The sequence below is a fragment of the Urocitellus parryii genome, chromosome 1, assembly GCF_045843805.1.
Source record: "Urocitellus parryii isolate mUroPar1 chromosome 1, mUroPar1.hap1, whole genome shotgun sequence".
Taxonomy (NCBI): domain Eukaryota; kingdom Metazoa; phylum Chordata; class Mammalia; order Rodentia; family Sciuridae; genus Urocitellus; species Urocitellus parryii.
In genome coordinates this window covers 19704352-19730315 of record NC_135531.1, presented here as the reverse complement: position 1 = coordinate 19730315, position 25964 = coordinate 19704352, and the positions used below count along the sequence as shown (strand labels likewise).

At 35.1% G+C, this 25964-nt stretch overlaps 1 protein-coding gene across 1 annotated transcript in view; it reads right to left on the bottom strand.

Annotated features, from left to right (window-relative positions):
* Positions 1 to 25964, bottom strand: part of Cplane1 (ciliogenesis and planar polarity effector complex subunit 1) — a 139786-nt gene that overhangs the window by 98227 nt on the left and 15595 nt on the right. Inside the window, exons 12-21 of the mRNA XM_077800139.1 lie at positions 25137 to 25906; positions 24362 to 24570; positions 24088 to 24168; positions 20175 to 20339; positions 16494 to 16667; positions 9899 to 10127; positions 8185 to 8324; positions 6284 to 6501; positions 5956 to 6120; positions 3321 to 3459 (exon numbers count right to left, since the gene is read on the bottom strand). Coding sequence (XP_077656265.1) covers positions 3321 to 3459; positions 5956 to 6120; positions 6284 to 6501; positions 8185 to 8324; positions 9899 to 10127; positions 16494 to 16667; positions 20175 to 20339; positions 24088 to 24168; positions 24362 to 24570; positions 25137 to 25906 — 2290 coding nt within the window. The remainder of the gene's footprint in view (positions 1 to 3320; positions 3460 to 5955; positions 6121 to 6283; positions 6502 to 8184; positions 8325 to 9898; positions 10128 to 16493; positions 16668 to 20174; positions 20340 to 24087; positions 24169 to 24361; positions 24571 to 25136; positions 25907 to 25964) is intronic.

Below are 25964 nucleotides of genomic sequence, written 5' to 3'. Positions count from 1 at the left end.
TAATATATGTACAGTACTAATATAATATCTGTATCTTATTAGAAGTTGTGGTCATGAAAGTTTGAATACCAAAAAGGTATCATCAACTAAAACTAAATTAGAGGAATTCTACTAGATAAATGACCTGGTTTCCTTAATAAATAAACGGCCTGAAAAAAATAATGGGGAGAGAGAAACTATTATACATTAAGAGAAATTGACATATCAATGAAAATGCAATGTGTAGAGGACCCTGTTTGGTTCTAGATTTGAAAAAAAAATAACTGAAGAGGTCATACTGAGATACTCAAGTATATATAAAACACAGGATAGATAATATATAATGTGAAAGTATTTTAATTAATTTTGTTAGGTATAATAATGGAATTGTGCTTTCAAAAACTTCCTGTTGTGTTGACCACACATACTGAAGTACTTATGAGTAAAATCTCATGATATCTTAGATTTGCTTTCATGTGTTAACATCTGGTCGAGGTGGCTAATAAGTACTTGAAAGTTAATTATCTTTTTTGTTTTTTAAATTCTCTATAAGAAGCTTTAAAACAATTTGAACTTTGTTATTTTAGATAACTAGGAATGCAAACTTTTTAATCTAGCCAAATCACTTCTCAAAAACCGAAAGACCAAACTAAGCAAATTAAATAGTGACCCTCAAGGACAAAATTAAACTATTAAAATGTATGTTCAAGTGGCTAGGATTGTAGCTTAGTGATAGAGTGCTTGTCTAATATGTGTGAGGCATCACAGCATCCTCAGCATCACATAAAAATAAAGAAAATAAAGGTATTGTGTCCATCTACAATTTAAAAAAAAATTAAAAACACACGTTCCACATCCTAACACACCCAAGAGTAAAATATGTCTCTGGTAACTTATCAGCTCCAAAGAACTTATCCTATTGCATAGTCTCATGTCATTTTAGCACACTTTCTTGCTTTTATTACTGATAGAAGTGGTTGGGAAGAATGTCAGAAGCCCAAAGTTGAATTAGCTGGACCTATTTTAGCAAGCATATCAGCCAGCATAGGGCTCTCTTACTTTGTGATTTTATTATTCTCTGCCTCTGCCCACCTCCCCACATTCACTCCCCTGCCCCTCCCTTAAAATGTATAAAGAAATGGAAAGATTTTCAAACCAGTACAAGTACATACGCATTGATAGCAGCACTATTCAAGAGTCAAAAGGTAAAAAGAGCTCAAATATACATGAAGTGATAAATAAATTGTAGTGTGGCCATACAAGGAGTCTTACTCACCCACAAGAAGGCATAAATATTAGCACATGCTACAATGTGGCTAAGCCTTTAAAACACTGTGCTAAGTGAAAGAAGCCAGCACTCAAAGGGATAGAGGGAGGAGGAAGTGAGAAGAAACTACTACATGGTCAAGAGATGCTCGGAATAGGTAGTGACCACACAACACTGGGAATGTACTAAATGCTACTGAATTATTTACTTTAAAATGGTTAAATTTGTGTTATATTAATTTCACTTCAATAAATTATTTCTTAAAAAATAAAAATGTATGTTCAAATCTTTATTTCAATCATTTGTAAACTTTTTTGTTTGTTTTGTTTTGTTTTGTTTTTGAGATGGGGGTCTAGATATGTTGCTGAGGCTGGTCTTGAACTCATAGGCTCAAGTGATCCACTGACCTCAACCTCCCAAGTAGCTGAGTCTATAAGCACCACTACACTCAGCTTCATGTTTTATTTATGATCAACAATCTTCTAACTGGGATTTTTGTGAACTTAACTCATTATTTACAAAGTAAAAATTTTTTAAAAATACGATTGGATTGTACACACATTTCCAAAGGACAACTGCCTGGCCCTTTCTTTTGTTAGAGTGAATGAAAAGTCTATAAACTAAGCTCATAACAGCTGAGAAAAGCAATTGAAAAGCATTTTGATGCCATTATAGTTTGAAAACAGACAATCTGAGCCCCAGGACATTTATTATTTAAGATTAGTACAAAGGTTAAGTGAGTTATAAAGGACCATTTTAATCAAAGTCTAGAGAGATCAAGGCTTAATATTAATAGAATGGTAAAAATTAATAATTAAAGAGAAAAATGTGGAATGGCATCCAAAGTGTTACTTCTTTTTAGGCTTATTATGCAGATAACTGGACATAAGACTATGAATAGGAAATGAATTTATAAAAGGAAATATAAAAGAAAACTAATACTCAATATAGTCACAAGGAAAACATATTAACATAAAACTATCATTTGAACCCATCAAATTAATCTAAAGGAATTATAACATTTGGCATACTATTTTAAGAAATGTAAAATAGGTATATTCATTAACTAAACAATTCTACTGCTAAGAATCTACCTAAGAAAATTATTTTAAAATACAATAAAGGAACCTAATGTGTCAGAGGCAACTTAAAAGTGCAAAAACTGAATTAACTTTTTAATTTTTGCTAATAGAAATTTTCAACTTAATAGATATGAAAGTTTTTTAAATGGAAAAAATGTTTAGGTAGCATATGTTAAGTTAGAAAAACAGAAAACAAATGATAAATCTATTCTGATAAGGTCAAAGCCTGTCCACTTCATGTTTGGCAGCATACCCTAACTTCAAGAAAATGACCACAGGTGGGGCTCGGATTGTGGCTCAGCGGTAGAGCGCTCTCCTAGCACGGGTGGGACCCGGGTTCGATCTTCAGCACCACATAAAAATAAAGGCATTGTGTTGTGTCCATCTACACCTAAAAAATAAATATTTAAAAAAAAAAAAAGAAAAGAAAATGATCACAGGAAAAGCTTTTTTTTTTAAATTGAATCTAGGAATACTCTACCCCTTTTTTCATTTTGTTTTATTTTGAGACACAGTCCCTTGAAGTTGCTAAGCTGGCCTCAAACTTGTGATCGATCCTCCTGCCTCAGCCTCCCAAGTAGCTGGAATTATAGGTGAGCACCACCAGGCAAGAAAAGCATCTAAATTTCAAATTTAAATAATGAAACAATAAAAATAATGTCATAATTTTGTATTATATAATAAATTCCTGGGGCTGGGTGTATAGCGCAGTTGGTAGAGTGCTTGCTTCACATGCACAAGGCCCTGGATTCAATTCCCAGGACCAAAAAAAAAAAAAAAAAAAAAACCTAATTTGATACCACACTATAATGCATGTACATACATGGCTGTTAAAATTATAGCATTCACTTGTAAACACTAAGTAAAATATTATACACCACTCCATACTTTGAAGAGTCAAATCATTTAAAAATTTTGCCAAATCAAATAAATTATACACCATTATTCACGTATAGGATAATTTCTAAGCAAGTAGTTCATTGTCAACAAACCAATTGCTCTAATGGAAACTTCATCAAGCTTGTGGTCTCCAGTTGCTCCAGGTCTGAAGAATGCTACTCCTCCTTTACAGTAGTTAAGTAAGGACTGGGGGAAAGGATTCAATGATGGAAGAGAACCTTTCATTCGAATCTGAAAGTAAAAAAATGGCAATACATTAATCTTGGTATAAATAATGTTGAGGGGCTGGGGATGTGGCTCAAGTGGTAGCGCGCCATGCCTGGCATGCGTGCGGCCCGGGTTCGATCCTCAGCACCACATACCAACAAAGATGTTGTGTCCGCCGAGAACTAAAAATAAATATTAAAAATTCTCTCTCTCTCTCTCTCTAAAAAAAAAAAAAATAATAATAATGTTGAGAGGAAACTACAGAAGAACAAGGCAGTGAAGATCAACCATATAAAATGGAAAACAGCATGATTCCTCTACTATGGAAGGACAATAGTCCTGAAATCAGCTATTCTTTCAGAAGCTTAGATTACAAATCTAATTCAAGAATTTCATTAGATTACATCTCAAAAGAGAAAAAAAGTTCTAACTAAATCATTTATACTCCCTTGTCACTCAGTTTTGCTTATAAAAAACAACCTAAGGTTATTCATCCCTGGCTTACCCCACAGTTTAGAGAAAGAAAAGAAATACAGGCATCTAATCTCATTTAAGATAAACTGTGTAGACTCCAAAACCAAAAAACAAATATAAAAAAATTTAACTTCATATATAACTTTTAAAAACCTAATCTACAATGACAGAGGTAGAAAGTCCTCACTTGACAACGCTTAAAAAAATGACTCTAGGCAAGAATCATCAATAAATGCCATTCAGATTAAAAGTTGGTGGGCTGGTAGGGAACTTGATGGAAGATAACAACATAAACCCAAACCCACTGATCAATCTCACTACCATCAAAAGTGCCACATGTGCCCCATGACATGGTACAATGGGGAAGCATTATGAAAGTTCATTCCTGAATAGCACCAAACCTCCCTACCTCCATGAGTATAGGTCGCTCACCCATGTACAGGAAATAAAAGGAAACAAGAACAAGTTAAATGATGCTAAATGAAAAAACCATTAGACAAATCTAGAATATAGTACACGAAAATTGCCCTGTTTATCTAAATCAATTTTTTTTTTTAAAAGAGGGTGGCTGTTATAGATAAAAGAAAAGGAACATAAGAGACATAAACCTGGGAAGGAAGGATAGCAAATAGCCAAGTAATCACTCTAACTTTGGATGCTTTGAACCCACTTACGGAACAGGTAGACATGAGAGGCGGAAACATGGGGATTAAGTGTGTTAAATCTACACACGGAGCCTATGTGCTAACTCTCAATATGTTTCTAAAGAAACAACTTAATAAAGTCATCCTGGCCCTGCTCTGATGTAAGAAAATGGCCTTGTAACAACATATCACAGGGCCAAGGAGTTTGCTCAAGACTCCTCCTTTGATAAGAGGAAGATGGCCTGCTCTACTTGGAGGGTGGAAAGCTAAATGGCCTCAAGGTCTGTGAAATCAAGTTCCAGACAAAATAAACAGGTGAAAGCTGAGATGATCAAAAGTTGCCTTTAGGTCCTCAACATATCATTTAATCTGATTGTAATTATAAATTTTCACCCTATGGATTTCACTTAGACACTCTTGACTAAAATATACGAAACAGGGATTTAGAAATCTAATACAATCCAACTGTCAATCAAGAGCTAGGAGGTAGTGCTTGGGAAAGACCTCTGGAAACTGTCCCTTAGCCCTAACTAAAACTAGGACTGAAAGGACACTCACAGAGACTAGCAAAGTCCAAAGACCACACCACACACCAGAATCTCACGCAAGAGATTTATTGTCAGTAGCACAAGGCAAACCCACAAGGCTGTGGGTTGGCACTCACAGAGCAGCTTTATAGCCCACAGGGGGAATTTCCTAAGCTGCTTAGGAGTTGCGTCATAAACTGGGGTGGGGCTGATCCTTTAACAGGCACATGCAGCACTTTCTCAGAATGGAAACTTTGGAGCCTCTAGATAAAATGGCTCCTGGTCTAAAATGGCGAATCTGATGCCAACATTGATCTGATACCAGTATTGATCTGATGCCAATAAGGACAAAATGCCCCACTCCTCTCATTGAGCAGCAACAACAATCTCCCTTGAGGGTGCTTTTCCCATGCCCTTCCTCTTTCTCTTCTAATAAACTTTGCTAAACTTTGACCACACCTGTGTCTTGCTTGAAATCTCTTTTTAAGACACAAGAGCTGAGAACACACAACCTTCCAGTAACACACTGAAGCCCCAACGGAACAGAGATCTCTCCCCAGAGAGAAGTGAATTCTTCCCACACCTCAGTCCTGAATTGAGTTTATATTATCTTCAATGAAGAAATAAGTTTAATTCCCAGGACCGAACTGACTGGACATTTTGTATTATCAGGCAGGATATAACTAACCTGGAGACCCAGTTCAAAGTTCTCATCTTTTGGCAGAAAGAATCTGCTCTTTTTATGTTGTTTACCATAAATAAGCCTGAAATGTATGGATTCACAGGGCAGGACTCCTTGGAAAAGTGTTATTACAGTATAAGTATCAGTTTATTTCAGTTGTTTAACACAGCACATGAATAAGACATTCCCATACCTTCTGCATGATTTTTCTTGCCCTCCTCAGCTGCAAAATGTACCACTGTGCTACAGGAAAAGAACACCGAGTTGCCCCGAAGAGCAAGAGAACTCTCTGAAGTATTCCAGACACCTTTTGGCGATTGTCTTTTTCAGCTTTTACAAAAAGATCATCTCCATCTTCCTGGAAACAATAAGACAACCCATTTTAGTGATAATAAGAAAATTTAAAATGCTAAAGAAAAAATAAAGATAGGTTAATGACAATGCTTGACTTCAGGTTGACTATTTTTAAAACTGACCAAAATCAATTTTCAATTAATTAAAGGAATAACGCATAAGCTTACTTGACTAAGAATAGCTGGCTGGGGACAATATAATGGAGGAGCTGGAAGATACAAGCCGGCAGGCACTAAGCCCCACAGTCTCTTACTGAAGTCCTTGGCAGAATCTATCAGATGCTGTAAAGTGTCTGAAAGAATATCCGCATCAGCCATAACTGATGCTTTCAGGACTTCTTGTACTGAACCAAATAGCAGATTTGCATCTTCCTCTTCAATGGGATCTACTAAATACAAAATTTGGTAAAATAGTTAAAATTCTCATTTAACTTCTCATCCTATTTTCTAAATTTTTTTAATCTGAAAAAGTAGATTCTCGAGAATACAATGGTTAATAAGCAAAACATCCAAACTTACAGACAAAAATTTATGAACTTTCTTGTTATTTTAAGATCATAAGCAATTAGAGCATGAAACTTTTTCTAAAACTGAAAAAGAGATACTCTAGGAACAACTACACATTTAATGTTAGAATATAGTCCTTAGTAAAAAAAAAAAAAATGTAGTGGTAGTAGTAATATTTGAAAAAATATCAATGGAAAAAACAAATACACCAAAATAATATACATTAAAATACAGCAAATCAACAAATGTTTCTTAATATACAACATTATGACAGAAGATGCTTAGTTGGATTAATCCTGTCAAGAAGGGAGTGAAAGAGTAATCTTCCTTTCAGTGGTCCATGACAATACTTTTATAATAATGTAATTAATAAAAAAAAGCTTCTGAAGAAAATAGAAAATTGCAAAAGTCAGTTGTATTTTATGGCTTTAAAATATGAAAATATCTGTATATACACAGATATGTCCCAGAAGGCAAACTGAAAGGAGACATAGGACAGAACTGGAAATGAAAGGGTTTTTTCTATTATGAAGTACTTTAAGTACACTATGAACTATGGAATATAACACTCATACACTCACTTGTCATCCATGTCTGATATTAACATTTCACTATATTCATTTTAGATTTTTTTTAAATATTTATTTTAGTTGTAGATGGACACAACACCTTCGTTTTGTTTATTTATTTTTATGTGGTGCTGAGGATCAAACCTTGGGCACCATATGTGCTAGGCGAGCGCTCTACCTCTGAGCCACAACCCCAGCCCCATCAATTTAGATTTTTTAAAAATAAAATATTATATACTGGGGCTGGGGTTATGACTCAGTGGTAGAGCATTTGCCTAGCATGTGTGGGGCACTTGGTTCGATTCTCAGCACCACATATAAATAAATAAAATAAAGGTTCATTGACAATGAAAAATATTTTTTTAAATATTACATATGTAGCTGAAATTCCTTGCATATCAATCATATTCCATCTTTCAGAGGTAGCCATTATGCAGAATCTGGTAGAGACACAACTGAAATTCCTAACAGACAACTTTTCTACATGCTACAAACTTTAACTTCATTTTCTTATTCTTCAATTCTTGATCTTGTTTATATTTGTCTTTATCTCTATATTTATGTAGAGATGTATATATATTACATGCATATTTTTTGGATATCATGTATCCATAAAATAAATAAATAGCTCAGATTTATCTTTTCATTAATTGGCTCTTAAACTGGTTTAATAACTTTGAGTTTTTGTTTTTAAATCAGACTGAGGCATAATTTACATTCAGTAAAACTCATCCTTCTCAGTGAACTTTGATATATCTGCACAGGCCTGTAAGAACACTTCCATCACTCTACAAAATTCTTTCATTATGCTTTGTAGTTAATTCCTCCCCCACTACTCCTAGGCAACCACTGTTTCCTGTTCTTATAATTTTATTTTTTGTAGAATCATATAAATGGAATCATACAATATAAATCTATCTCCAGGTATTTATAAACTTCTTATATTACAAAATTTATATTAACCTGATGTCAGACCTTATGTATGTAACACACCTGTGAATTGTTTATATTTTGAGCCCATTTCCTGTTTTCCTTCCAAAGAGGTTGGTTGACCTAAAAAACACTGCAATTTTTTCTGAAAAATGTGAGCTGGAGTCATATTTAATGGTAGCTTCGGACACTTTTTTTTGGACCTGAAATGACATCAAATTAAGGGAAATGAATCCAAATTTTGATAAAAGAAAAGCTCAACGGTAGACACTTGCCTAGCATGTGTGAGGCCCTAAGCCCAATCCCCAGCACCATAAAAACAAATAAGAACTAAACAAAAATTTAAGAAATAATGGAAAGCCAAGTATGGTGGCACACGTCTGTAATCCCAGCAGCTCAGGAGGCTGAGGCAAGAGGATTGCAAGTTCAAAGTCATCCTACTTAACAATTTAGTGAGGCCCTAAGCAATTCAGGGAGACCCTGACTCTAAATAAAATACCAAAAGGGCTAGGAATGTGGATCAATGGTTAAGTGCCCCTAGATTCAATCCTCCAAACAACAACAACAACAAAAAGATGAAAAGAAAGAAACAATAGAATTCACACACTCTATTCACCCTACATACAAAAAACAGTGTATTAAGGCCCTCCCAAATTATAATCCTAATACATTTTCCCACTCTTATTTCCTACTGTTATTCTTCATACATACTTTATCCAAACTGAACCAAAACTTAATTTTGCCAAATGCCATTGCTCATACTTAGGATGTTTTCTTTGAATGTTTATTTAATTCATCCAAATCCTATATGTCCTTTGATTCCCATTTCAAATGACATCTCCTACATAGTATTTCCTGTCTTTCCCCCTCTTGACAATATCACTGTCCCCATGGTACCACTATCCTTTTCTTACCACATCAATTACTATGTAAATTATAATAATGCTTTGTCCTATTTTCTCTATTAAAGTATAAATGCCTTAAAGCATTGAAACTATGTACATTTAGGTTTATATCTACTAAAATACCTGACATTAAGCTTTGTACAGAGTAGTTTCTTAAGAAATAAATATAGGGCTGGGGATGTGGCTCAAGTGGTAGCGTGCTTGCCTAGCAAACGTGAAGTTCTGGGTTTGATTCTCAGCACCACATAAAAACAAAATAAAGATACTGTGTCCACCTAAAACTAAAAAGTAAATATTAAAAAAATTTAAGCATATAAAATGTGGTGTTCATGGTATTTTCAGTTTAATTAAAAATAATGTTAAAAAAGAAAGAAATATATATTGAATTAGTGAATTGAAAAACACATAAAAGACACAGCAATGCCATAATATTCTGAAAAGTTGAAAGATCAGATTAATTAATTTAAAACTCAAATCCTATTTGGAATAAACTTTCCCATTGACTATATGTCCTTTAAGGGCATTACTAACACATAAATATGTTAAATGTTTTATTATAAATAAGCAAGCCACTGAGCTATCAAGCACAGTAATCACTATGTTACATAGCGTGTGGCTATGTAAATATAGGTGAAATTAAACTCAAAATGAAGCTCATTGGTCTCACTAGCCACATTTCAAATGCTCAACAGTTGCTTGTAACTAGTGGCTACCCCATGCACATTGAGCACATACAGAATACTTCTATCATTAGAAAGCTCTTTTGGCCAATGCTGAATAAAGAGCTCCACATACGTAAACACCAATAATAAGAGAAATATAAGCTACTTTACACGATACTGTTATACTTAAGCTTACCTAAAAATACATACCTCACAAAATTGCTATCATGTTTATAGAAGAGTTGGAAGGCCACGCCAATTGCAACAGATGTCTTCCAGTCTCCAAGTTTATATGATAACCATATAGCCTCTGTAACCAAGCCACCAATGAACAATAATTCCAGGGCATATTCAACTGTCCACACATTAGAAAGATTCTGGTCTCTAACAATACTGGCCACCTTGGAGTGTTGCAGAGGAATAAGTCGAAGAGACTGCTCTGTGAATAAATTAAAGAAAATGGATATTACAATTACACACATACATCCAAATTCAAGCCTCTTTACATTTTATATTTATCTCTTTAATTAGTATCTTCTAAACAAGACCACAGAAAGGAAGATACATACAAAATGGGCTACAATAATACTAAATATCCTAGAACAGTTTTTTTCAACACTGAAGAATATGCTTCATTCATAGTGAGCCATGAAAGAAATAATAGAATTCCTAAAAAACAAAACAGAACAGAAAAGAAACATACAGAATGAATCCATTAACTCAAAATAAAAGTAAATACCGTTTAATGAGACATTTGTGTCAGATAATATGTACACAGGTATACATATGAACATGTACCGGGTCACAGTGCACAATTTATTACTGTGGGTTGCTCAGAAATATAAGCCTATTTTTCATATCAGATTATGAAATTTGGAGGTATGAAATGGTGTTTTATCTGACTTTGTATTACCCATAGTGTTATGCAATAAAAAAAAATTTCAAATAATAAATATACAAAGTGTTCAATATATTAGTGTTCATTAATAAGAGGCCTTATTGTAGCTCAGTGGTACAGTACTTGACTAGCATATGCAAGGCCCTGGGTTTGGTCACCAGCACTGTAAAATATATACAAGCAAATAAATGAAAGAGAAAGTTTTATATAGGCATGTACCTATACTCCCAGCTAATCAAGGGACAACAGTGGGAAAATTACTTAGGCCCAGGAATTTGAGAGGAATTTTGGTAACATAGTGAGAATTCATTTCAAAACAAACAAAAGAATAAAATGTGTAATATTCAATAACCCCTGAATAAATGACAAGATTCTAGTTTGGCCTGGAATTCAACACAAAGCGGTAATATCCTTTCCACAAGACCTCTGTACCTTTCCCTAAAGTAACTTGAGGCAACTTGAAATATGATGACTACAATGTTATTAAAAAATACATGTTGGGGCTGGGGCTGGGACTCAGTGGTAGAGTGTTCACCTGGCACGCATGAGGCATTGGATTTGATCATCAGCACCACACAAAAATAAAATAAAGGTATTATGTCCATCTACAATTAAAAAATTACACACTAAAAAAAATTCATGTTGGAGCTGGGAACAGTGGTACATGCCTGTAATCCCAGTGGCTAGGGAGGCTGAGGCAGGAGTATTGTGTGAGTTCAAAGCCAGCCTCAGGAAAAAGCGAGGCATTAAGCAACTCAGTGAGACCCTATCTCTAAATAAAACACAAAATAGGGCTGGAGATGTGGCTCAGTGGTCGGGTGCCCCTGAGTTCAATCCCTGGTACCAAAAGAATATATATATATATATATATATATATATATATATATATATATATATATATATATATATATGTGTGTGTGTGTGTGTGTGTTGGCTGAGTGTGGCACATACCTGTAATCCCAGTGGCTCAGGAGGCTGAGGTGGGAGAAACACAGTTCAAACCCAGCCTCAGCAATTTAGGCCCTAAGCAAAAAAGTAAAAAGGCCTGGAGATGTGACTCAATGGTTAAGTGCCCCTGAGTTCAATCCCCAGTGCCTCAAATAAATAAATAAATATTCTGATGGGGAATAAAATGAGGAAAGTATGTTACGTGTATATATGAATATGTCACAATGTATCCCACTGTTATATAGAATTATAATACATCAATTAAAAAATAATTAGAAAGTACACATTGAAGCTAGACACTGTGGTGCATGCCTATATTCCCAGCTACTTGAGAGGTTGAGATAGAAAGATCCAAGTTCAGGACCAGGTCTAAGCAACCTAGTGAGATCCTATCTCAAAATAATAAGAGGGATTGAGGATCTAGATCAAAGATACGACATTTGCCTAGCACACACAAGGCCCTGTATTCAATTCCCAGTGCTGAAAAGAAGGAAAAAAAAACTATGTTGAAAAAATTTTCACTCCTTCACTCAAAATAAAATTGGTCAATGGCATACATAGGTTTCTGACCCCTGAAATGAAAAATAAAGTGATTAGTTTCTTATATGGACTATATTGGCCAACCCTACATTAGGCCCTAACATTAGGCTCTTTGAAAAACATCTGGATTAAAAAAAAAAAATTCAATCTCTAGGGTATCTCATTCTGTGTACACAAAAGAGTCGAGGCAAATTTTTTTTTATTTTTTATTCACTATAAGCAAGGCAGTATGCCATTAAAATAATTTGAATTATTTAATATTCTGAAATTATACTACTTTCATATATTAAAAAATGTTTGCCACTTTTTACAGTATTACATAAAATAAGCTACTGAAGTCCCCAGTACATTTTGTCATTAGCTCTGACTAGAAAAAGTAACATCAAACAGATGCTAAGACTGCTTACTTTACCATTTTCCAATATATTGGGAAACTAACGGAACTAAAGCATAGATACAAAATTTCAGGTATTTAAATTTTCAATAATCATAATCTCAAGCATGGAAAGAGACTGCAAAAACCTTCTTCTTCCATTCTCACTTCTTACCAGGAAGACATTTATGTGGGGAATACAAAGGTGTGTCTCTGTGCTTTTCTGAGTGTTTATGAATGTATCTGGAAACAGTTCAATGGTTCTATCACCTTTGTTTTCCTAAACTGGGATAAAGACCAGTCGTACTTAGTTATACCAAGCAATCTGTAAAAATGAGAACCATAAGCAAACAGCAAAAATCTTACAGATTTATACAAGAAAGATAAGCAATTGAGATAGAGTTTCTCAAGACCAGGATTTTATCTTTTATTCTTTTAGGTTTTTCTGAAAACCACTTGGAATACTACCTTTGTTAGTAAAATAATATGGATTAAGGACATAAATTGTCACAAACATTACTATCAAAAGAAGAGAATACAATAAAGTGATATACTCCTAAGTTATGACAAAAAAGAATATAAAACCACTATAATAATAACAATGTCAAGCATTTGAGGAAATAAATTCTATAATCTGGGTGTCTTGGAGGGAGGCATAAAGGTCAGAGAAAAAAAGAAGTGTAGGCTGTAGTCAGGGGCAGGCACTGGAGGTGTAACCAAGAAGATATGGTCAAAGGACAGGAGTGTGTCCCCTTTCTCTGCTCCTACCAGCCCCGTAAAAGAAGCCATATCAAGTGAGGGCTACTTCTCTTCTTTCTCAGGGAAGTAGGAGTCTACTAGAAAGGAACCACTGGAAAATTTCCTTGTTGATCCTATCTCACACACCTCATTTCCCAGGGACCCAGAACTTCCCATAGAACCCCAGGTGGCACTAGCACACTGCAGTAGAAGAAATCCAGCTGGGTGAGGATGGTCCTCCATTCCTGTCCACATCCCAAAACAATCACAGATCAGAGTCTAAATACAGGGTCCAAAATCCATGGTTTGGTGATTAGCTACTAGTTCTATATTGCATTAAACTTCTAATTACCATGTGTGCCTTACACATACTTTTCCACTCATGTCATCTCCTGTTTCAAGCCCAATATAACTTAAAATTCAGATTCTTTGCCATACCATCCGAACCCTTTTCTGACTACATCTCCTGTCACTTTCTACCTCAGCTTTTAGTCTACAGCCACATCAGTCTCAATGTCTCAAACACATCCAGCTATTCTTGCCTCAGGGCTTTTACACAAGCTCAGACTGGAACACTCAGACCTCAGGTGTCCAAGGTTGGCACTGTTACTAAGAATTCAGCTCTGGGTTGGGGTTGTGTTCAGTGGTAGAGTGCTTGCCTAGCATGTGTGCGGCACTGGGTTCAATTCTCAGCACCACATATAAATAAATAATAACACAAAGGTCTATTGACAACTAAAAAACTATTTTAAAAAAAAGAATTCAGCTTTAATTTCACCTACTTGGAGAGATCCTCCCTAAATTTCCAGTCTGGGAGCTGGGGTTGTGGCTCAGCGGTAGAGTGCTCACCTCACAAATGCGAGACCCTGGGTTCAATCCTCAGCACCACATAAAAAATAAATAAATAAAATAAAGGTATTGTGTCCAACTACAACTAAAAAATAAATATTAAAAAAAAATTCCAGGGGGCTGGGGATGTGGCTCAAGCGGTAGCGCGCTCGCCTGGAGTGCGTGCGGCCCAGGTTCGATCTTCAGCACCACATACAAATAAAGATGTTGTGTCCGCCGAAAACTAAAAAAATAAATAAATATTAAAATTTTTTTCTCTCTCTCTCTCTTAAAAAAAAAAAAAATTCCAGTCTGAATACAGTTTGGGTTTTTTTTGATTCTGGGGATTGAAGGGCCTCTTGCATGTTAATCATGTGCTCTACCACAGCCCCTAACTTCCCAATCTGAAATAGTCACAGTGCATTATTCTATTCTAATTCTCTCCAAAACAATAGTCAATACTTGATAAGTCTTATTTGATGTTCATTTATTTAATATTTTGTCTCAAACTATTGTATGTAAATTCCATAAGAGAACAGGTTATAATATCTGTTTTGTTCACAGCTGTTAGAACAAATCTGTTTTATTTAACAAAAAAAAATTCTACAAATGTTTTCATTTATCAATTTCATGTAGTACAAGCTAACATACTGTCAGGAACTGCATAATGACATTTGGTCAATGATAGGCCACATGTATGATGGTCCCATAAGGTTATTACATGACCTAGTAAAGTCCAAGTCATCCTAGTTTGTGCAGATACTTTATGGTAGTCACTTGTTGAAACCATCTAACAATGCATTTCTGAGAATGCATCCCTAACCTTACACGACATGACTGTACTTGAAACTCCCAGTCAACTACCTGATACAGTCAGCACTTAAAACTTAGTAGACAGGAGCTGAGGTTGTGGCTTAGTGGTAGAGCACTTGCCTAGCAAGTGCAGGGCACTAGGTTGGATCCTGAGCACCACATAAAAATAAAATAAAGGTACTATGTCCAACTACAACTAAAACAAAATATTTAAAATAAAAAACTTAGTAGACAAATACTACACTATCTCACTTATATGAGGAATTTAATAAAGTTGAATACACAGAAGTAGAGAAAATTATGGTCACCAGAGGTTGAAGGTGGTGATGGGGGAAAGAATGAAGAATTACTGATCAATGGGTGCAAAGTTTCAGATAAGTAAGAATAGGTTTTGAGATGGATTACACAGCAAGATGAGTACCATCAATAACAATGCATTTATATTTCAAAATAACTAAGAGAATAAATATCAAATGTTTCACCAATGACAGATGAGTTGAGGGATGTTAACTCAGCTTGGCATAATTATACATACACATATATGAAAATATAACACTGTAACCCATAAATGTATAAAATTATGATATCGATCAATTATAGTATTATTTAAAAATAAACTTTTTAAAATCAGTATAATGAATGAATGTCACAGAAGTTCATTTATATATTTATCTCCAAGAGGGCAGGGCAGTTATCTAGCAGAGGATTAGGTTCATTTAGACCCTATTGATGAAATAACTAAATAGACAAAAGTTGGGAAGGGGATGTAGTGTTCAAGCACTTGACTAACATGTTTGAGGCCCTGGGCTCAATTCCCAGCACTAAATAAATAAGTAATAAAGCAACCCCCCCTACTTTTAATACTGGGAATTGAACCCATGGGTGATTTACCATTAAGGTACATCCCAGTCCTTTTTATTTTTTTGAGACAGGGTCTCATTAAGTTGCTCAGGCTGGCCTTAAACATTTGATCCTCCTGCCTCAGCCTCCTGAGTTGCTGCGATTATAGGCATGCACCATCATACCCAGTTAATGATACAATTTTTAAAAAATAAAATAAAATTTTTAGCTGGGTGTTGTGAGTGCACACTTGTAATCCCAGCTATTTGGGAGGCTGAGGCAAGAAGATCACAAGTTCAAGGCCAGCATGGCAACTTAGTGAGACCTTGTCTCAAAATAAAAAATTTTAAAAAGCTGGGGGTATAGCTCAGTGTCAGAGCAACCCTGGGTTCACCCCTAGTACTGCAATTGATCAATCAATACATGAATATAAAATAATAGAGAAAGGTAAACAGTCCAAATAAAATTAAATTCTAAATTGGTAAATGCAAAAATTGTTAAATTTCCACATTTTCACATAAAGATAGCAGCTCTTTCACATTACAAGTAGAAACAAATGCCCAAATTTTATGAAAAACAGTACATATTCATTAAAAATAAAACCAAGCAATTACTTTTCTCAAGTATAATTTATTCACAGGTAGTACTTGGGCACCTCCTATGTGCCAGGTGCTATGCTGGAATAGTGCCATTTCCATAAAATAATGACTTTATTTATCCATCTATCTATTTATTTATTTACTTAACTATTTATTTATCTTTGTATAATGTAGTTTAAGAATTATATGTAAAATGAAAAGTGAGAAAATTACATTTTACCATAGTACCTGTTTTAATATGAAGTGGAGGAAGAACATTCACACTGTGAGGAGGAAAAATACAAAGCAGCTGATTGGTGAAGTAGGCAGCCATGAAACGAGCCATGGCCTGGATGACTCTTAGTGCAGCCTCAGGATAGACACATCCAGACACCACAGACTCACAGCCAGACTGGTTCAGGTCTAAGGAATACAGAAAATGCCAAAAAGTAGTAATATTTAAGTTCATTTTAAAAGAAAAAAAGTATAATTAAAATTTTTCTGAAATGAGCACCCATGGCCTATACAAGGTAAATTATAATAGGTGTCCACACTTTTGAATAAGAACAAAATGATTATTCATGATGATAAGCAAATATACTTACAACTATACACAACTTTCATCATTTTATTTTTAAAATGGAGAAATTTCTATAAAATAATCTAAGATGGACTTGTAAATTTAGCACCTCATTATTTACTTTCCCTTTTTCCTCTCTTTTGTGTCTTTTGTTTGTTTGGTCTTTGTTTTTTAATGACATGAGTAGGGCTCCCTATGAAGATTAAAAAGCATCAAGTTAGGGGCTCACTGCCTTTTTTTCTATAACATTGGGTCTGGGAGATACACTCCCATTAGTCATACATAATGCCTATATACAAGTATAAAGGCTTACTAGGATAAGACTCTTTTTGTAGCAAAAAGAATGTAGAGGAAAAAGAATAGAAGGGAGATGGTGGTGATAGAGGGCAGTTACATCAAATTTCTGGAGCCTAGTTGGAGGTAACTTAGTGGTACAATACATACTCGATAAAGCACAGGGAGTTTCAATACCTGGCACAAAAGAGAAAAAAAAAAGAGAGAGAGAGAAAAGGTAATTCTGAATCTAGCAGAATTATGTTAATAATGGCAGCCTTAGGCAATAGAAATTAAATAATACACAATGACTTAATAAGGCAGGTGTGAAAAAGAGTTAATGTAACAGGCCTCACAGCCTGAAACACCCTTGGGTGGCACCTGGAAGCTTAGATTTTGGAAGGATTTTCAGTATGCTAAGAGTAGCTTACTGGGCATACACTGTAAAAACAATGTGGTTTTGCTGAACACCTGTTTTCCCTCTGAGAGTATTGAATACTGATGTGTGCCACATAAGACAGGAGCTATGTGACCAGCCCTTGTTGAAACCCTGAGCAGAATCTCTAATGAGCCCTTATAGATAACATCTCACATGTGTTGTCACACTTCTCACTGAGGGAATCAGACACATCTTGTGTCACTCCACCTGAAGGAATCTTGGAAGCAAATGTCAGGTTTTCTCCAGGTCTCACTCTAGGTGTCATTTCCCCTTCTGATTTGGCTCTGAATCCTTTCACTGTATAAATCATAGCTATGAGCATAACTGTCTACTAAGTGCTGTGAGTCCTCCAATGAATCATCAAATCTGGGAGCAGTCGTAAGGACCCCCAACCCAGTAAGTATATACTTACTATATTTTATTTTATTTGTTTTTTTAATTTTTTAATTTATTTTTTAGTTGTAGTTGGACGCACGCAATACCTTTATTTTACTTATTTATTTTTATGTGGTGCTGAGGATCGAACCCAGGGCCTCACACATGCTAGGTGAGCACTCTACCACTGAACCACAACCCCAGCCCTGATTACTATATTTTAAAGAAGCATCATTTAAAAATGAAACAGCTGGGCCGGATGGTGCACGCCTGTAATCCCAGTGGCTCAGGAGGCTGAGACAGGAGGATCATAAATTGAAAGCCAGCATCAGCAATGGCAAGGCCCTAAGCAACTCAGTAAAATACAAAAAAATGCTGGGAATGTGGCTCAGTGGTTGAATGTCCTGAGTTTAATCCCTGGAACCAAAGAAAATAATAATAATAATAATAATAAAACAAATGAACTACTGAAGCTAAATCATATAAAGACAACTGATGAAGAAAATGAAGATCATCCAATCATTTAAAAAGCTGGGTGCAATGGTGCATGCCTATAATCCCAGCAACTCACAGGATGAGGAAGGAGGGGCTGGGGCTGTAGCTCAGTGGTAGAGTGCTTGCCTCGCACATGTGAGACTCTGGGTTCCAGCCTCAGCACCACATAAAAAACAAATAAATAAACAAAGATATTGTGTGTACATCTACAACTAAAAAAAATATTAAAAAAAAAAAAGTGAGGAAGGAGGATCACAAGTTCAAGGCCAGCCTCAGAAACTTAGTGAGGCCCTAAGCAACTCTGTGAGACCCTATATGAGAATTTTTTAAAAAATTAAAAAGGGGGGCTGGAGTTTTGGCTCAGTGGTAGAGCACTTGCCTGGCATGTGTGAGGCCTGGGTTAGATCCTCAGCACCACATATAAATAAATAAAATAAAATATCCATTAAAAAATAATTAAAAATGGCTGGAGATGTAGCTCAGAGATAAAGTACTACTGGGTTCTATTCCCAATACCAGAAAAAAAAAGTCATACACAAAAGTCTCATTCATACACAGCCAGTCAACCTTTCTAGAAGGCAACTTGACAACAGAAACAGAAAATCTTCAATTGTGACTACCCGATTCCTAAAGAAATTATAGTGTTCACAAAGATTTACGTACACTAAAGCATTCTTTAAAACAGTAAATGTGTGGCAAAAGCTTAAAATGTACAATAATGGGAAAATACACACACACACACACACACACACACACACACACTGAAAGGCCCTAAACAAAAAGGTAATACACTGTAATTTTCTTTATATTTTTTTTCATATTTTCAAAATTGTCTAAAATGAATGTCATAATAAACACAATTTTAAAAAAATATTTTTTAGTTATAGATGGACATAATACCTTTATTTATTTATCTTTATGTGGTACTGAGGATCAAACCCAGGGCCTCACACATGCTAGGCGAGCACTCTACCACTGAGCCACAACCCCAACCCTAAATACTAAAATTTAAAAAGATATGGGGTTGTTGGTATAGCTCAATAATGGAGCACTTGCCTATCATGTGTAAGGTCATATGTTTGATCTACAGCACTGCAAATAATAATAACAACAATAATAATAAGTATATACATAAAAACATAAGGTTTCCATATTAAAAATAATATGAACTCTACTTAGAAAGACCCGATCTATTTAGAAAGTTCTGCCACTTTGGGCCTTTCAGGCACATTCATGTGTGTGTGGTATATAGCTAACAGCTGATTACCCTTTAATCATTATAAATACATTAAGTGTTCATTCATATATATTTTCCCCTATGCTTTCTGTTTAATTTAAATATATGGCTTTGAAAAAACACAATCCAGATACTCTACAGTCTCTTACACAAATTAAAGAATACTCAGAATGCCTCAGAAAGTGATTACATGACGTTCTAAACCACTTTCAGCAACATTTAAAGAAAATATAAACATATTAAGGAAAAATACTGGATACCTGATATTGTATCTAATAAATGGGGTATGAGAGAATATTTATATCAGTTCATCAGGCAATTATTATTATAATTGTGGGGATCTTACAATTAAAAATGAACAAAACAAAAAACTCAGTACGATCCTTGTTACTGAGAAACTGACAGTCCAAAATATAACATAACTTATTCAATGTTGAGGCAGGAGAGCTGACATTTATGTATAAGCAATGTCTTATAGAATCCCCTAAATATGAATTAACAAGATTAAATATATTGTTTTTAAAAGCATACCTGAACAATCTTCATTTTCTTTAATAGGTAGTTGGGACCATCTCAGTATTTCTCTTACTAGCTGATCACATAATCCTTGAGCATCATTTAAATTATAGCTATAAAGGTAGCAGTATAATAGAGAGAGATAATAACGTATCTGAAAAAAACAGGTCCTTCTTCCTCCTGAAACAGGAAAGAATTAAGCTTACCTTAAAAGCAAATTAACAAGAGAATGCTCTTTGTCTAGTGCTAGGCAAACAGAAGGATACAACTTGTGAAAATTCATCAAGCTGCACACTTGTAATGTATATACCCTTCAGTATCTGGTTTTTGGTCTTTCTGGGTTTTGTTGTTTGTTTTAGTGGTACTGGGGATTGAATCCAGGGGAGCTCTACCACTGAGCTACAATTCCTGTCCTTTTTATTTTTTGAAACAGGGCATTGCTAAATTGCTGAGGCTGGCTTCAAATTTGTGATAACTCCTACCTCAGACTTCTGAGTAGCTGGGATAACACGTGTGCATAGTTTCAGAAAAATAACTTTTCAGTTTCATACTTCAATACTTCAGTTTTAAACTTTAATAAAAGATTTTTTTAATAACAGGTAAGCAATACTTCATCTTTTTTCAGTTTTACTTTCTTTCATTAAGCCCTAGAATGACTAAGATTTTTTCCAAAGAGAGATGCAAATTCTCATCATCTCAGAACTCAGGTCCACAAATGACTTCTACATCAGGTACCCAGAGTATGGAATAGAAGGAAACATGTCACAATACCCCCAAAGAGCCATTCATATATCCAAGAGATAGTTAAAGAGACTTTGTAAAGGAGAAGAAACAATAAGAATAACATAGAACATGGATGTGATGGCTAGAACTCCAACAGCCATTTATTCCATGTAATGGTCTTAAAATTGGAAATAATGCACCAAGGATAATAGAACAGAAAAACCAAAGGAGTCTGGGTTCTTTTTTTGTTTGTTTTGGGGAGGAAAGGTTACTAGGAATTAGATCCAGTGGTGCTTTACCACTGAGTTACATCCCTAGGCCTTTTTATTTTTTATTTTTGAGACAGGGTCTCACTAAGTTGATTAGGGCCTTGCTAAATTGCTGAGGCTAGCCTCAAACTTGTGATCCTCCTGCCGCAACCTGGATTACAGGTGTGTGCCAAAATGCCTAAAAAGGAACCTGTGTTCTTTTCTTCTTTACCAAAGATTGAACCTGGGGTACTTAACCACTGAGCCATATCCCCAACCCTTTTTTATATTTTATTTAGAGACAGGGTCTCACTAAGTTGCTGAGGCTTTTTTTGAACTTGTAATCCTCCTGCCACAGCCTCCTGAGCTGCTGAATTACAGATATATGCCATAGAGCCCAGCGAGCCTGGGTTCTTAATGATACCCTGGGAACAGCAAATTAGCCCCATCTGCCAAATTCTGGCTTACTTTCATAAGAAAGTAGCCAGGCATGGTGACACCCACTTTAGTCCCAATTACTCAGGAGACTGAGGCAGAAGTATCACTTGAGCCTGGAAGTTCAAGGCTAACATAATGAAACTGTTTCAAAAAAAAAAAGAAAAGAAAAAGAATTTTCTTATGAAGCTCTGCCACTTTCTATATTACTAGTAGCCATCCCTAGTGGTTAAAAGTTATAATAAAATATTCACAATAGAACTCATAATGTATGATATGTCAAGGTCATTGTACTGTCATGTATAACTAATTAAAACAAATAAAAAATTTAAAACAAAAGAACTCATAATGAAAACTTTTTTTCATCCAGAACTGCCCATCTCTCTGAATGCTACCCTCCTTCATTCAACTGGAACTACATGAAATTTTTTCAAATGTACTGAATCACAAGTCCAGCTGATCAAACTTATTAAATATTTGTCAACTGTAACTTCCATTTCATTACCTTTGACATTGTTTTGGTTCATTTCACTAATTTCCCTGCTTCTAGGTAAAACCTACAATGTTACACCACAGTCCTACAACTGACCCTTCACAAGCTATCAAAGTGGCTTTTCTAAATGGCTTATACACATATCCTTTGATTTACCATAAGGTCACATCATGATTTGCCCTCAAATTTTCCCTCAAATTGCCCATATTTAACTTCCCATAAAACCATCCTCAGAAATATTCTGAGTCAAAAATGCACTTACAAGGGTTGGTGTGGCTCAGTGGTAGGGCATTTATCCAGCATGCATACGGCCCTGGGTTCAACCCTGAGTACTACAAATAAATAAATAAAATAATGCACTTATCCATCCAACCCATGGAACATCACAGCTTAGCAAAACAGTGCACCACAGAGCATCAGTTGTTTACCCTGTGATCACATAGCTGACTGGGAGCTGTGACTCACTGCCACTACCCAGCATAAGGAAGAGTGTATCTTATATACCATGTACTGCCAGCCCAGAAAATATCAAAATGCAAAGTCTGAAGTAAGGTTTCTACTGAAGGTATATTACTTTAAGGTCATTGTAAAGTTGAAAAATCTTGTTATAGTAGAACTTATCCATTCATTTGAACAGGTCCCTTTCCTACAAAAAAAAAAAAAGTCTTAACCATTCCGACTCCATAAAAGACCTTTCTCCACCATCAGTTCTCCATCTACCTCTCACTGTCTTATCACCAATATCACCTATGTGTCATATAATCTAGTCCTACTAAACTACTTGTGGTTTGTCAAACCGTCTTGGTTCCTAAGGTCTTTTTTTTTTTTTTTTTTTAGACTGCTATTTCCTCTGTTAAACCATCTCCACTGCCTTAACTGGCCAATTTATATTCAATTTTAAATATCAATCCCCCCAGTTTTTCTCCAGACTGTTTGTGCCCCAAACCCAGATGGTGTGAAATGTTCTTCTGTGCTCCCGGGACCTACCACACAACATAAAGAGAGAAGTTAAACGTGGGCAATTTGAGGGCAAATTTGTTTTTTATTTCAGTTATCCCTAGTCCCTTGTATAGTACTAGGCAGACAGCAGGCACAAATACATACTAATTAAGTGATGAATGAATACATGAGGCATACAAAGCCACAAGATCCAGAAAATAAATGTAATAATTGGCCCAGCTAGTATTGGTGGTATACACCTATAATCCCAGTGACTGGGGGAAGCTGAAGCAGGAGGAGTGCAAGTTCATGGCCAACCTAAGCAATTTAGCAAGGTCCTAAGCAACTTAATAAGATCCTGTTTCAAAAAATAATAATAATAATGGCAGGGGGTGTGGCTCAATGGTTAAGTGCCCAGGGTTCAATCCCCAGGTTCCCCGAAAAAAAGGTAATAATCGGCCCAATCTGACCATGTACTAGTTGCAATCAGGGCTAGCTCCAGGCTTACCAGCTGAGAACTTCTGTTATCTCAGCCACACTCTGAGCCCTATATCATAAAAGATGTTACCAGTTTCTAGAGTTGCTATATGTTTATCAGAAACTCCATGTAAATCATATTTAACCCAACAATATATTTAACCAACAGGACATTCTTATATAAGTTAAGGACAAGGAGGCTCAGTTCCAGGTTTCTCCAAGAAAGTGGCAAAATATTTGGTCTACAGTTTCCCATTTGGATATGTGTAGTACCTCTACACAACAACAAAAAATAAACATTATTTTATTCAGGATCTAAATCTCATTGGTCTCCATTAACAATCAACCACAGGTTTCAGCTCTAGCAACAAAAAAAACAGGACAAGAGACTTCCCAGAGGTCACTGAAAAGATTCCTAGTGGCACAAATTTCAAGACTAAAAATAATTTTAAATAAGTATTTCTGATAGTCAAGTTGACAAAACAGATGTTCTACCTGGGCATTAGGATACTGTGAGCACTTTGAATGCTGGAATTATTTCAGAGCTCTGCAGCAAATTAATACATATTCTCACCAATATTATGGCATGTATCATTTTTTAATACCCCCCTACCTGTCTCTTGGGTTTCTTCTAGAGCTTTCTTCCACAGTTGAATAGACTTTTCATATGATCCTATCAGAAAACATTCTTCACCTAAGAAGTTTTTAACCAATAATTAGTCATAGTTAATTATGTTAATTTATAAAAATTTATTGTTCAAAAATTCAATACATCTCAGCCAGAAAATATTTTGAACAACAAATAAATTGCAGCCAATTAAAAAACCAAAGCCCAGTTAATTATTTCACTCATTTACAGAGCTAGATATTCTTTAAAAGACACTGACCATGGATTGATGTAAGTTCTAAGGCCTGGTTCAAGTGATCTCCAGCAGTCTGTAAATTAGCCTGTATATGACATAACAAGGATTTGACAGTAGATGCTTCATTTGCTATATTTTCAATTAACTGTCTGTCATCTTCAGGAATTCTTCGACTTAACTGTGCTTGATACCATAAAGTTTTTTTGTACAATATTCTCCAGAGAGCAATCAATCTGCACATAAAATTAGGTAATCATCAAAACCAAGTTTCAAACTAGTAATGAGTTTAGCTCCCTCATCTTATTTTTCTACCTGTATTCTTCACTGCTATAACATATATTGATCTGACTTAAATACATTATGATTAAAAATGCATAATACATATGAAAAAAATCTTAACAAAATTTTATGTGTCTTTGGTCACTTTTTTAATAGTACTTAACTAAGTCCAAAAAAAAAAAAAAAAGGAGTGTGCTATATGACATTTGACATAAATCCTAAAATATTTTTTGATAGGCAAATAAAATTATATATATTTATCAGGTATAACAAGATGTTTTTATGTACATAATAAATTTTATATGTGTGTGTGGTGCTGGGATTGAACCCAGGGCCTTGTGCATGTGAGGCAAGTACTCTACCAACTGAGCTATATCCTAAGCCCTAAAAATATTTTGGAATTAGTACTAATAGTTTCACAATCTTATATGAAAAACCACTGAGCAGTATACTTTAAAATAATAAATTTTACAGTTTGGAAAATCTAATGGTATTTTAATAATAAAGTAGATAATTATACCTGTGACTCGGTTGTTGAACAAGATTTGTTACTTGAGGATGAATCTTGAAAGATGACTTCCAAGACCAGTTTTCCTGAGAACTACTGTCTTGAAACATTTGAAAAATAGATACCACCAATGAGTCTTGATCTGTTGTTCTACTTCCATCAGCTGATGCTGAAATAACTTCAGGTTGAAGCTGATATACGCCATTTAAATTGTCAGCTACCATTCTAAGTAAATAAAAGCAGGCAAAAAGTTTCTCTGAGAGTAAGTGACCCTTTTGTTGCTGAGTCAGCAAAAGCTTTATAGTATTTGAGGTCAGTTTTATCAAATGTCTCACGTCTTGCCTATATCTCATATCCCAATACTGGGTGGATAAACACTGATGAAAAAGCTGGAAGATACAAAGTACCCATGAATTATGTTTTGGGATCTTGCTTAAAAAAATACTAAGTTTTGGGAAAGGACACTTTACAAACTGAAGAATGTAGAAAAAATGGGTGATACAAACTACTGTATAATTTAACATTAAACTTTTTTCTATCACATTTTTTGAAATTCCTACAGTCCATGCTGCAAGAAGATTTTTCTGAATAGAATGCAGTTCTGTAATGGTTTTGTCTGTCTCCTTAATATCATCCTTTGCATGTATTGTATCAAACATAGATGCAAATTCCAATCTTCCCTCCTTGGCACTGATAAACAGAGGATCACTTTTTTGGCTCCAAAAAGGAAATAAGGTGTTTGGAAAGTATTTGCCTTCATTAGTTTCTTCTGCTTCAAAGTCCTAAACATAAAGGAAAAGATTACACTTAATACCATTTAAATCTTCATAAGTAGAATCA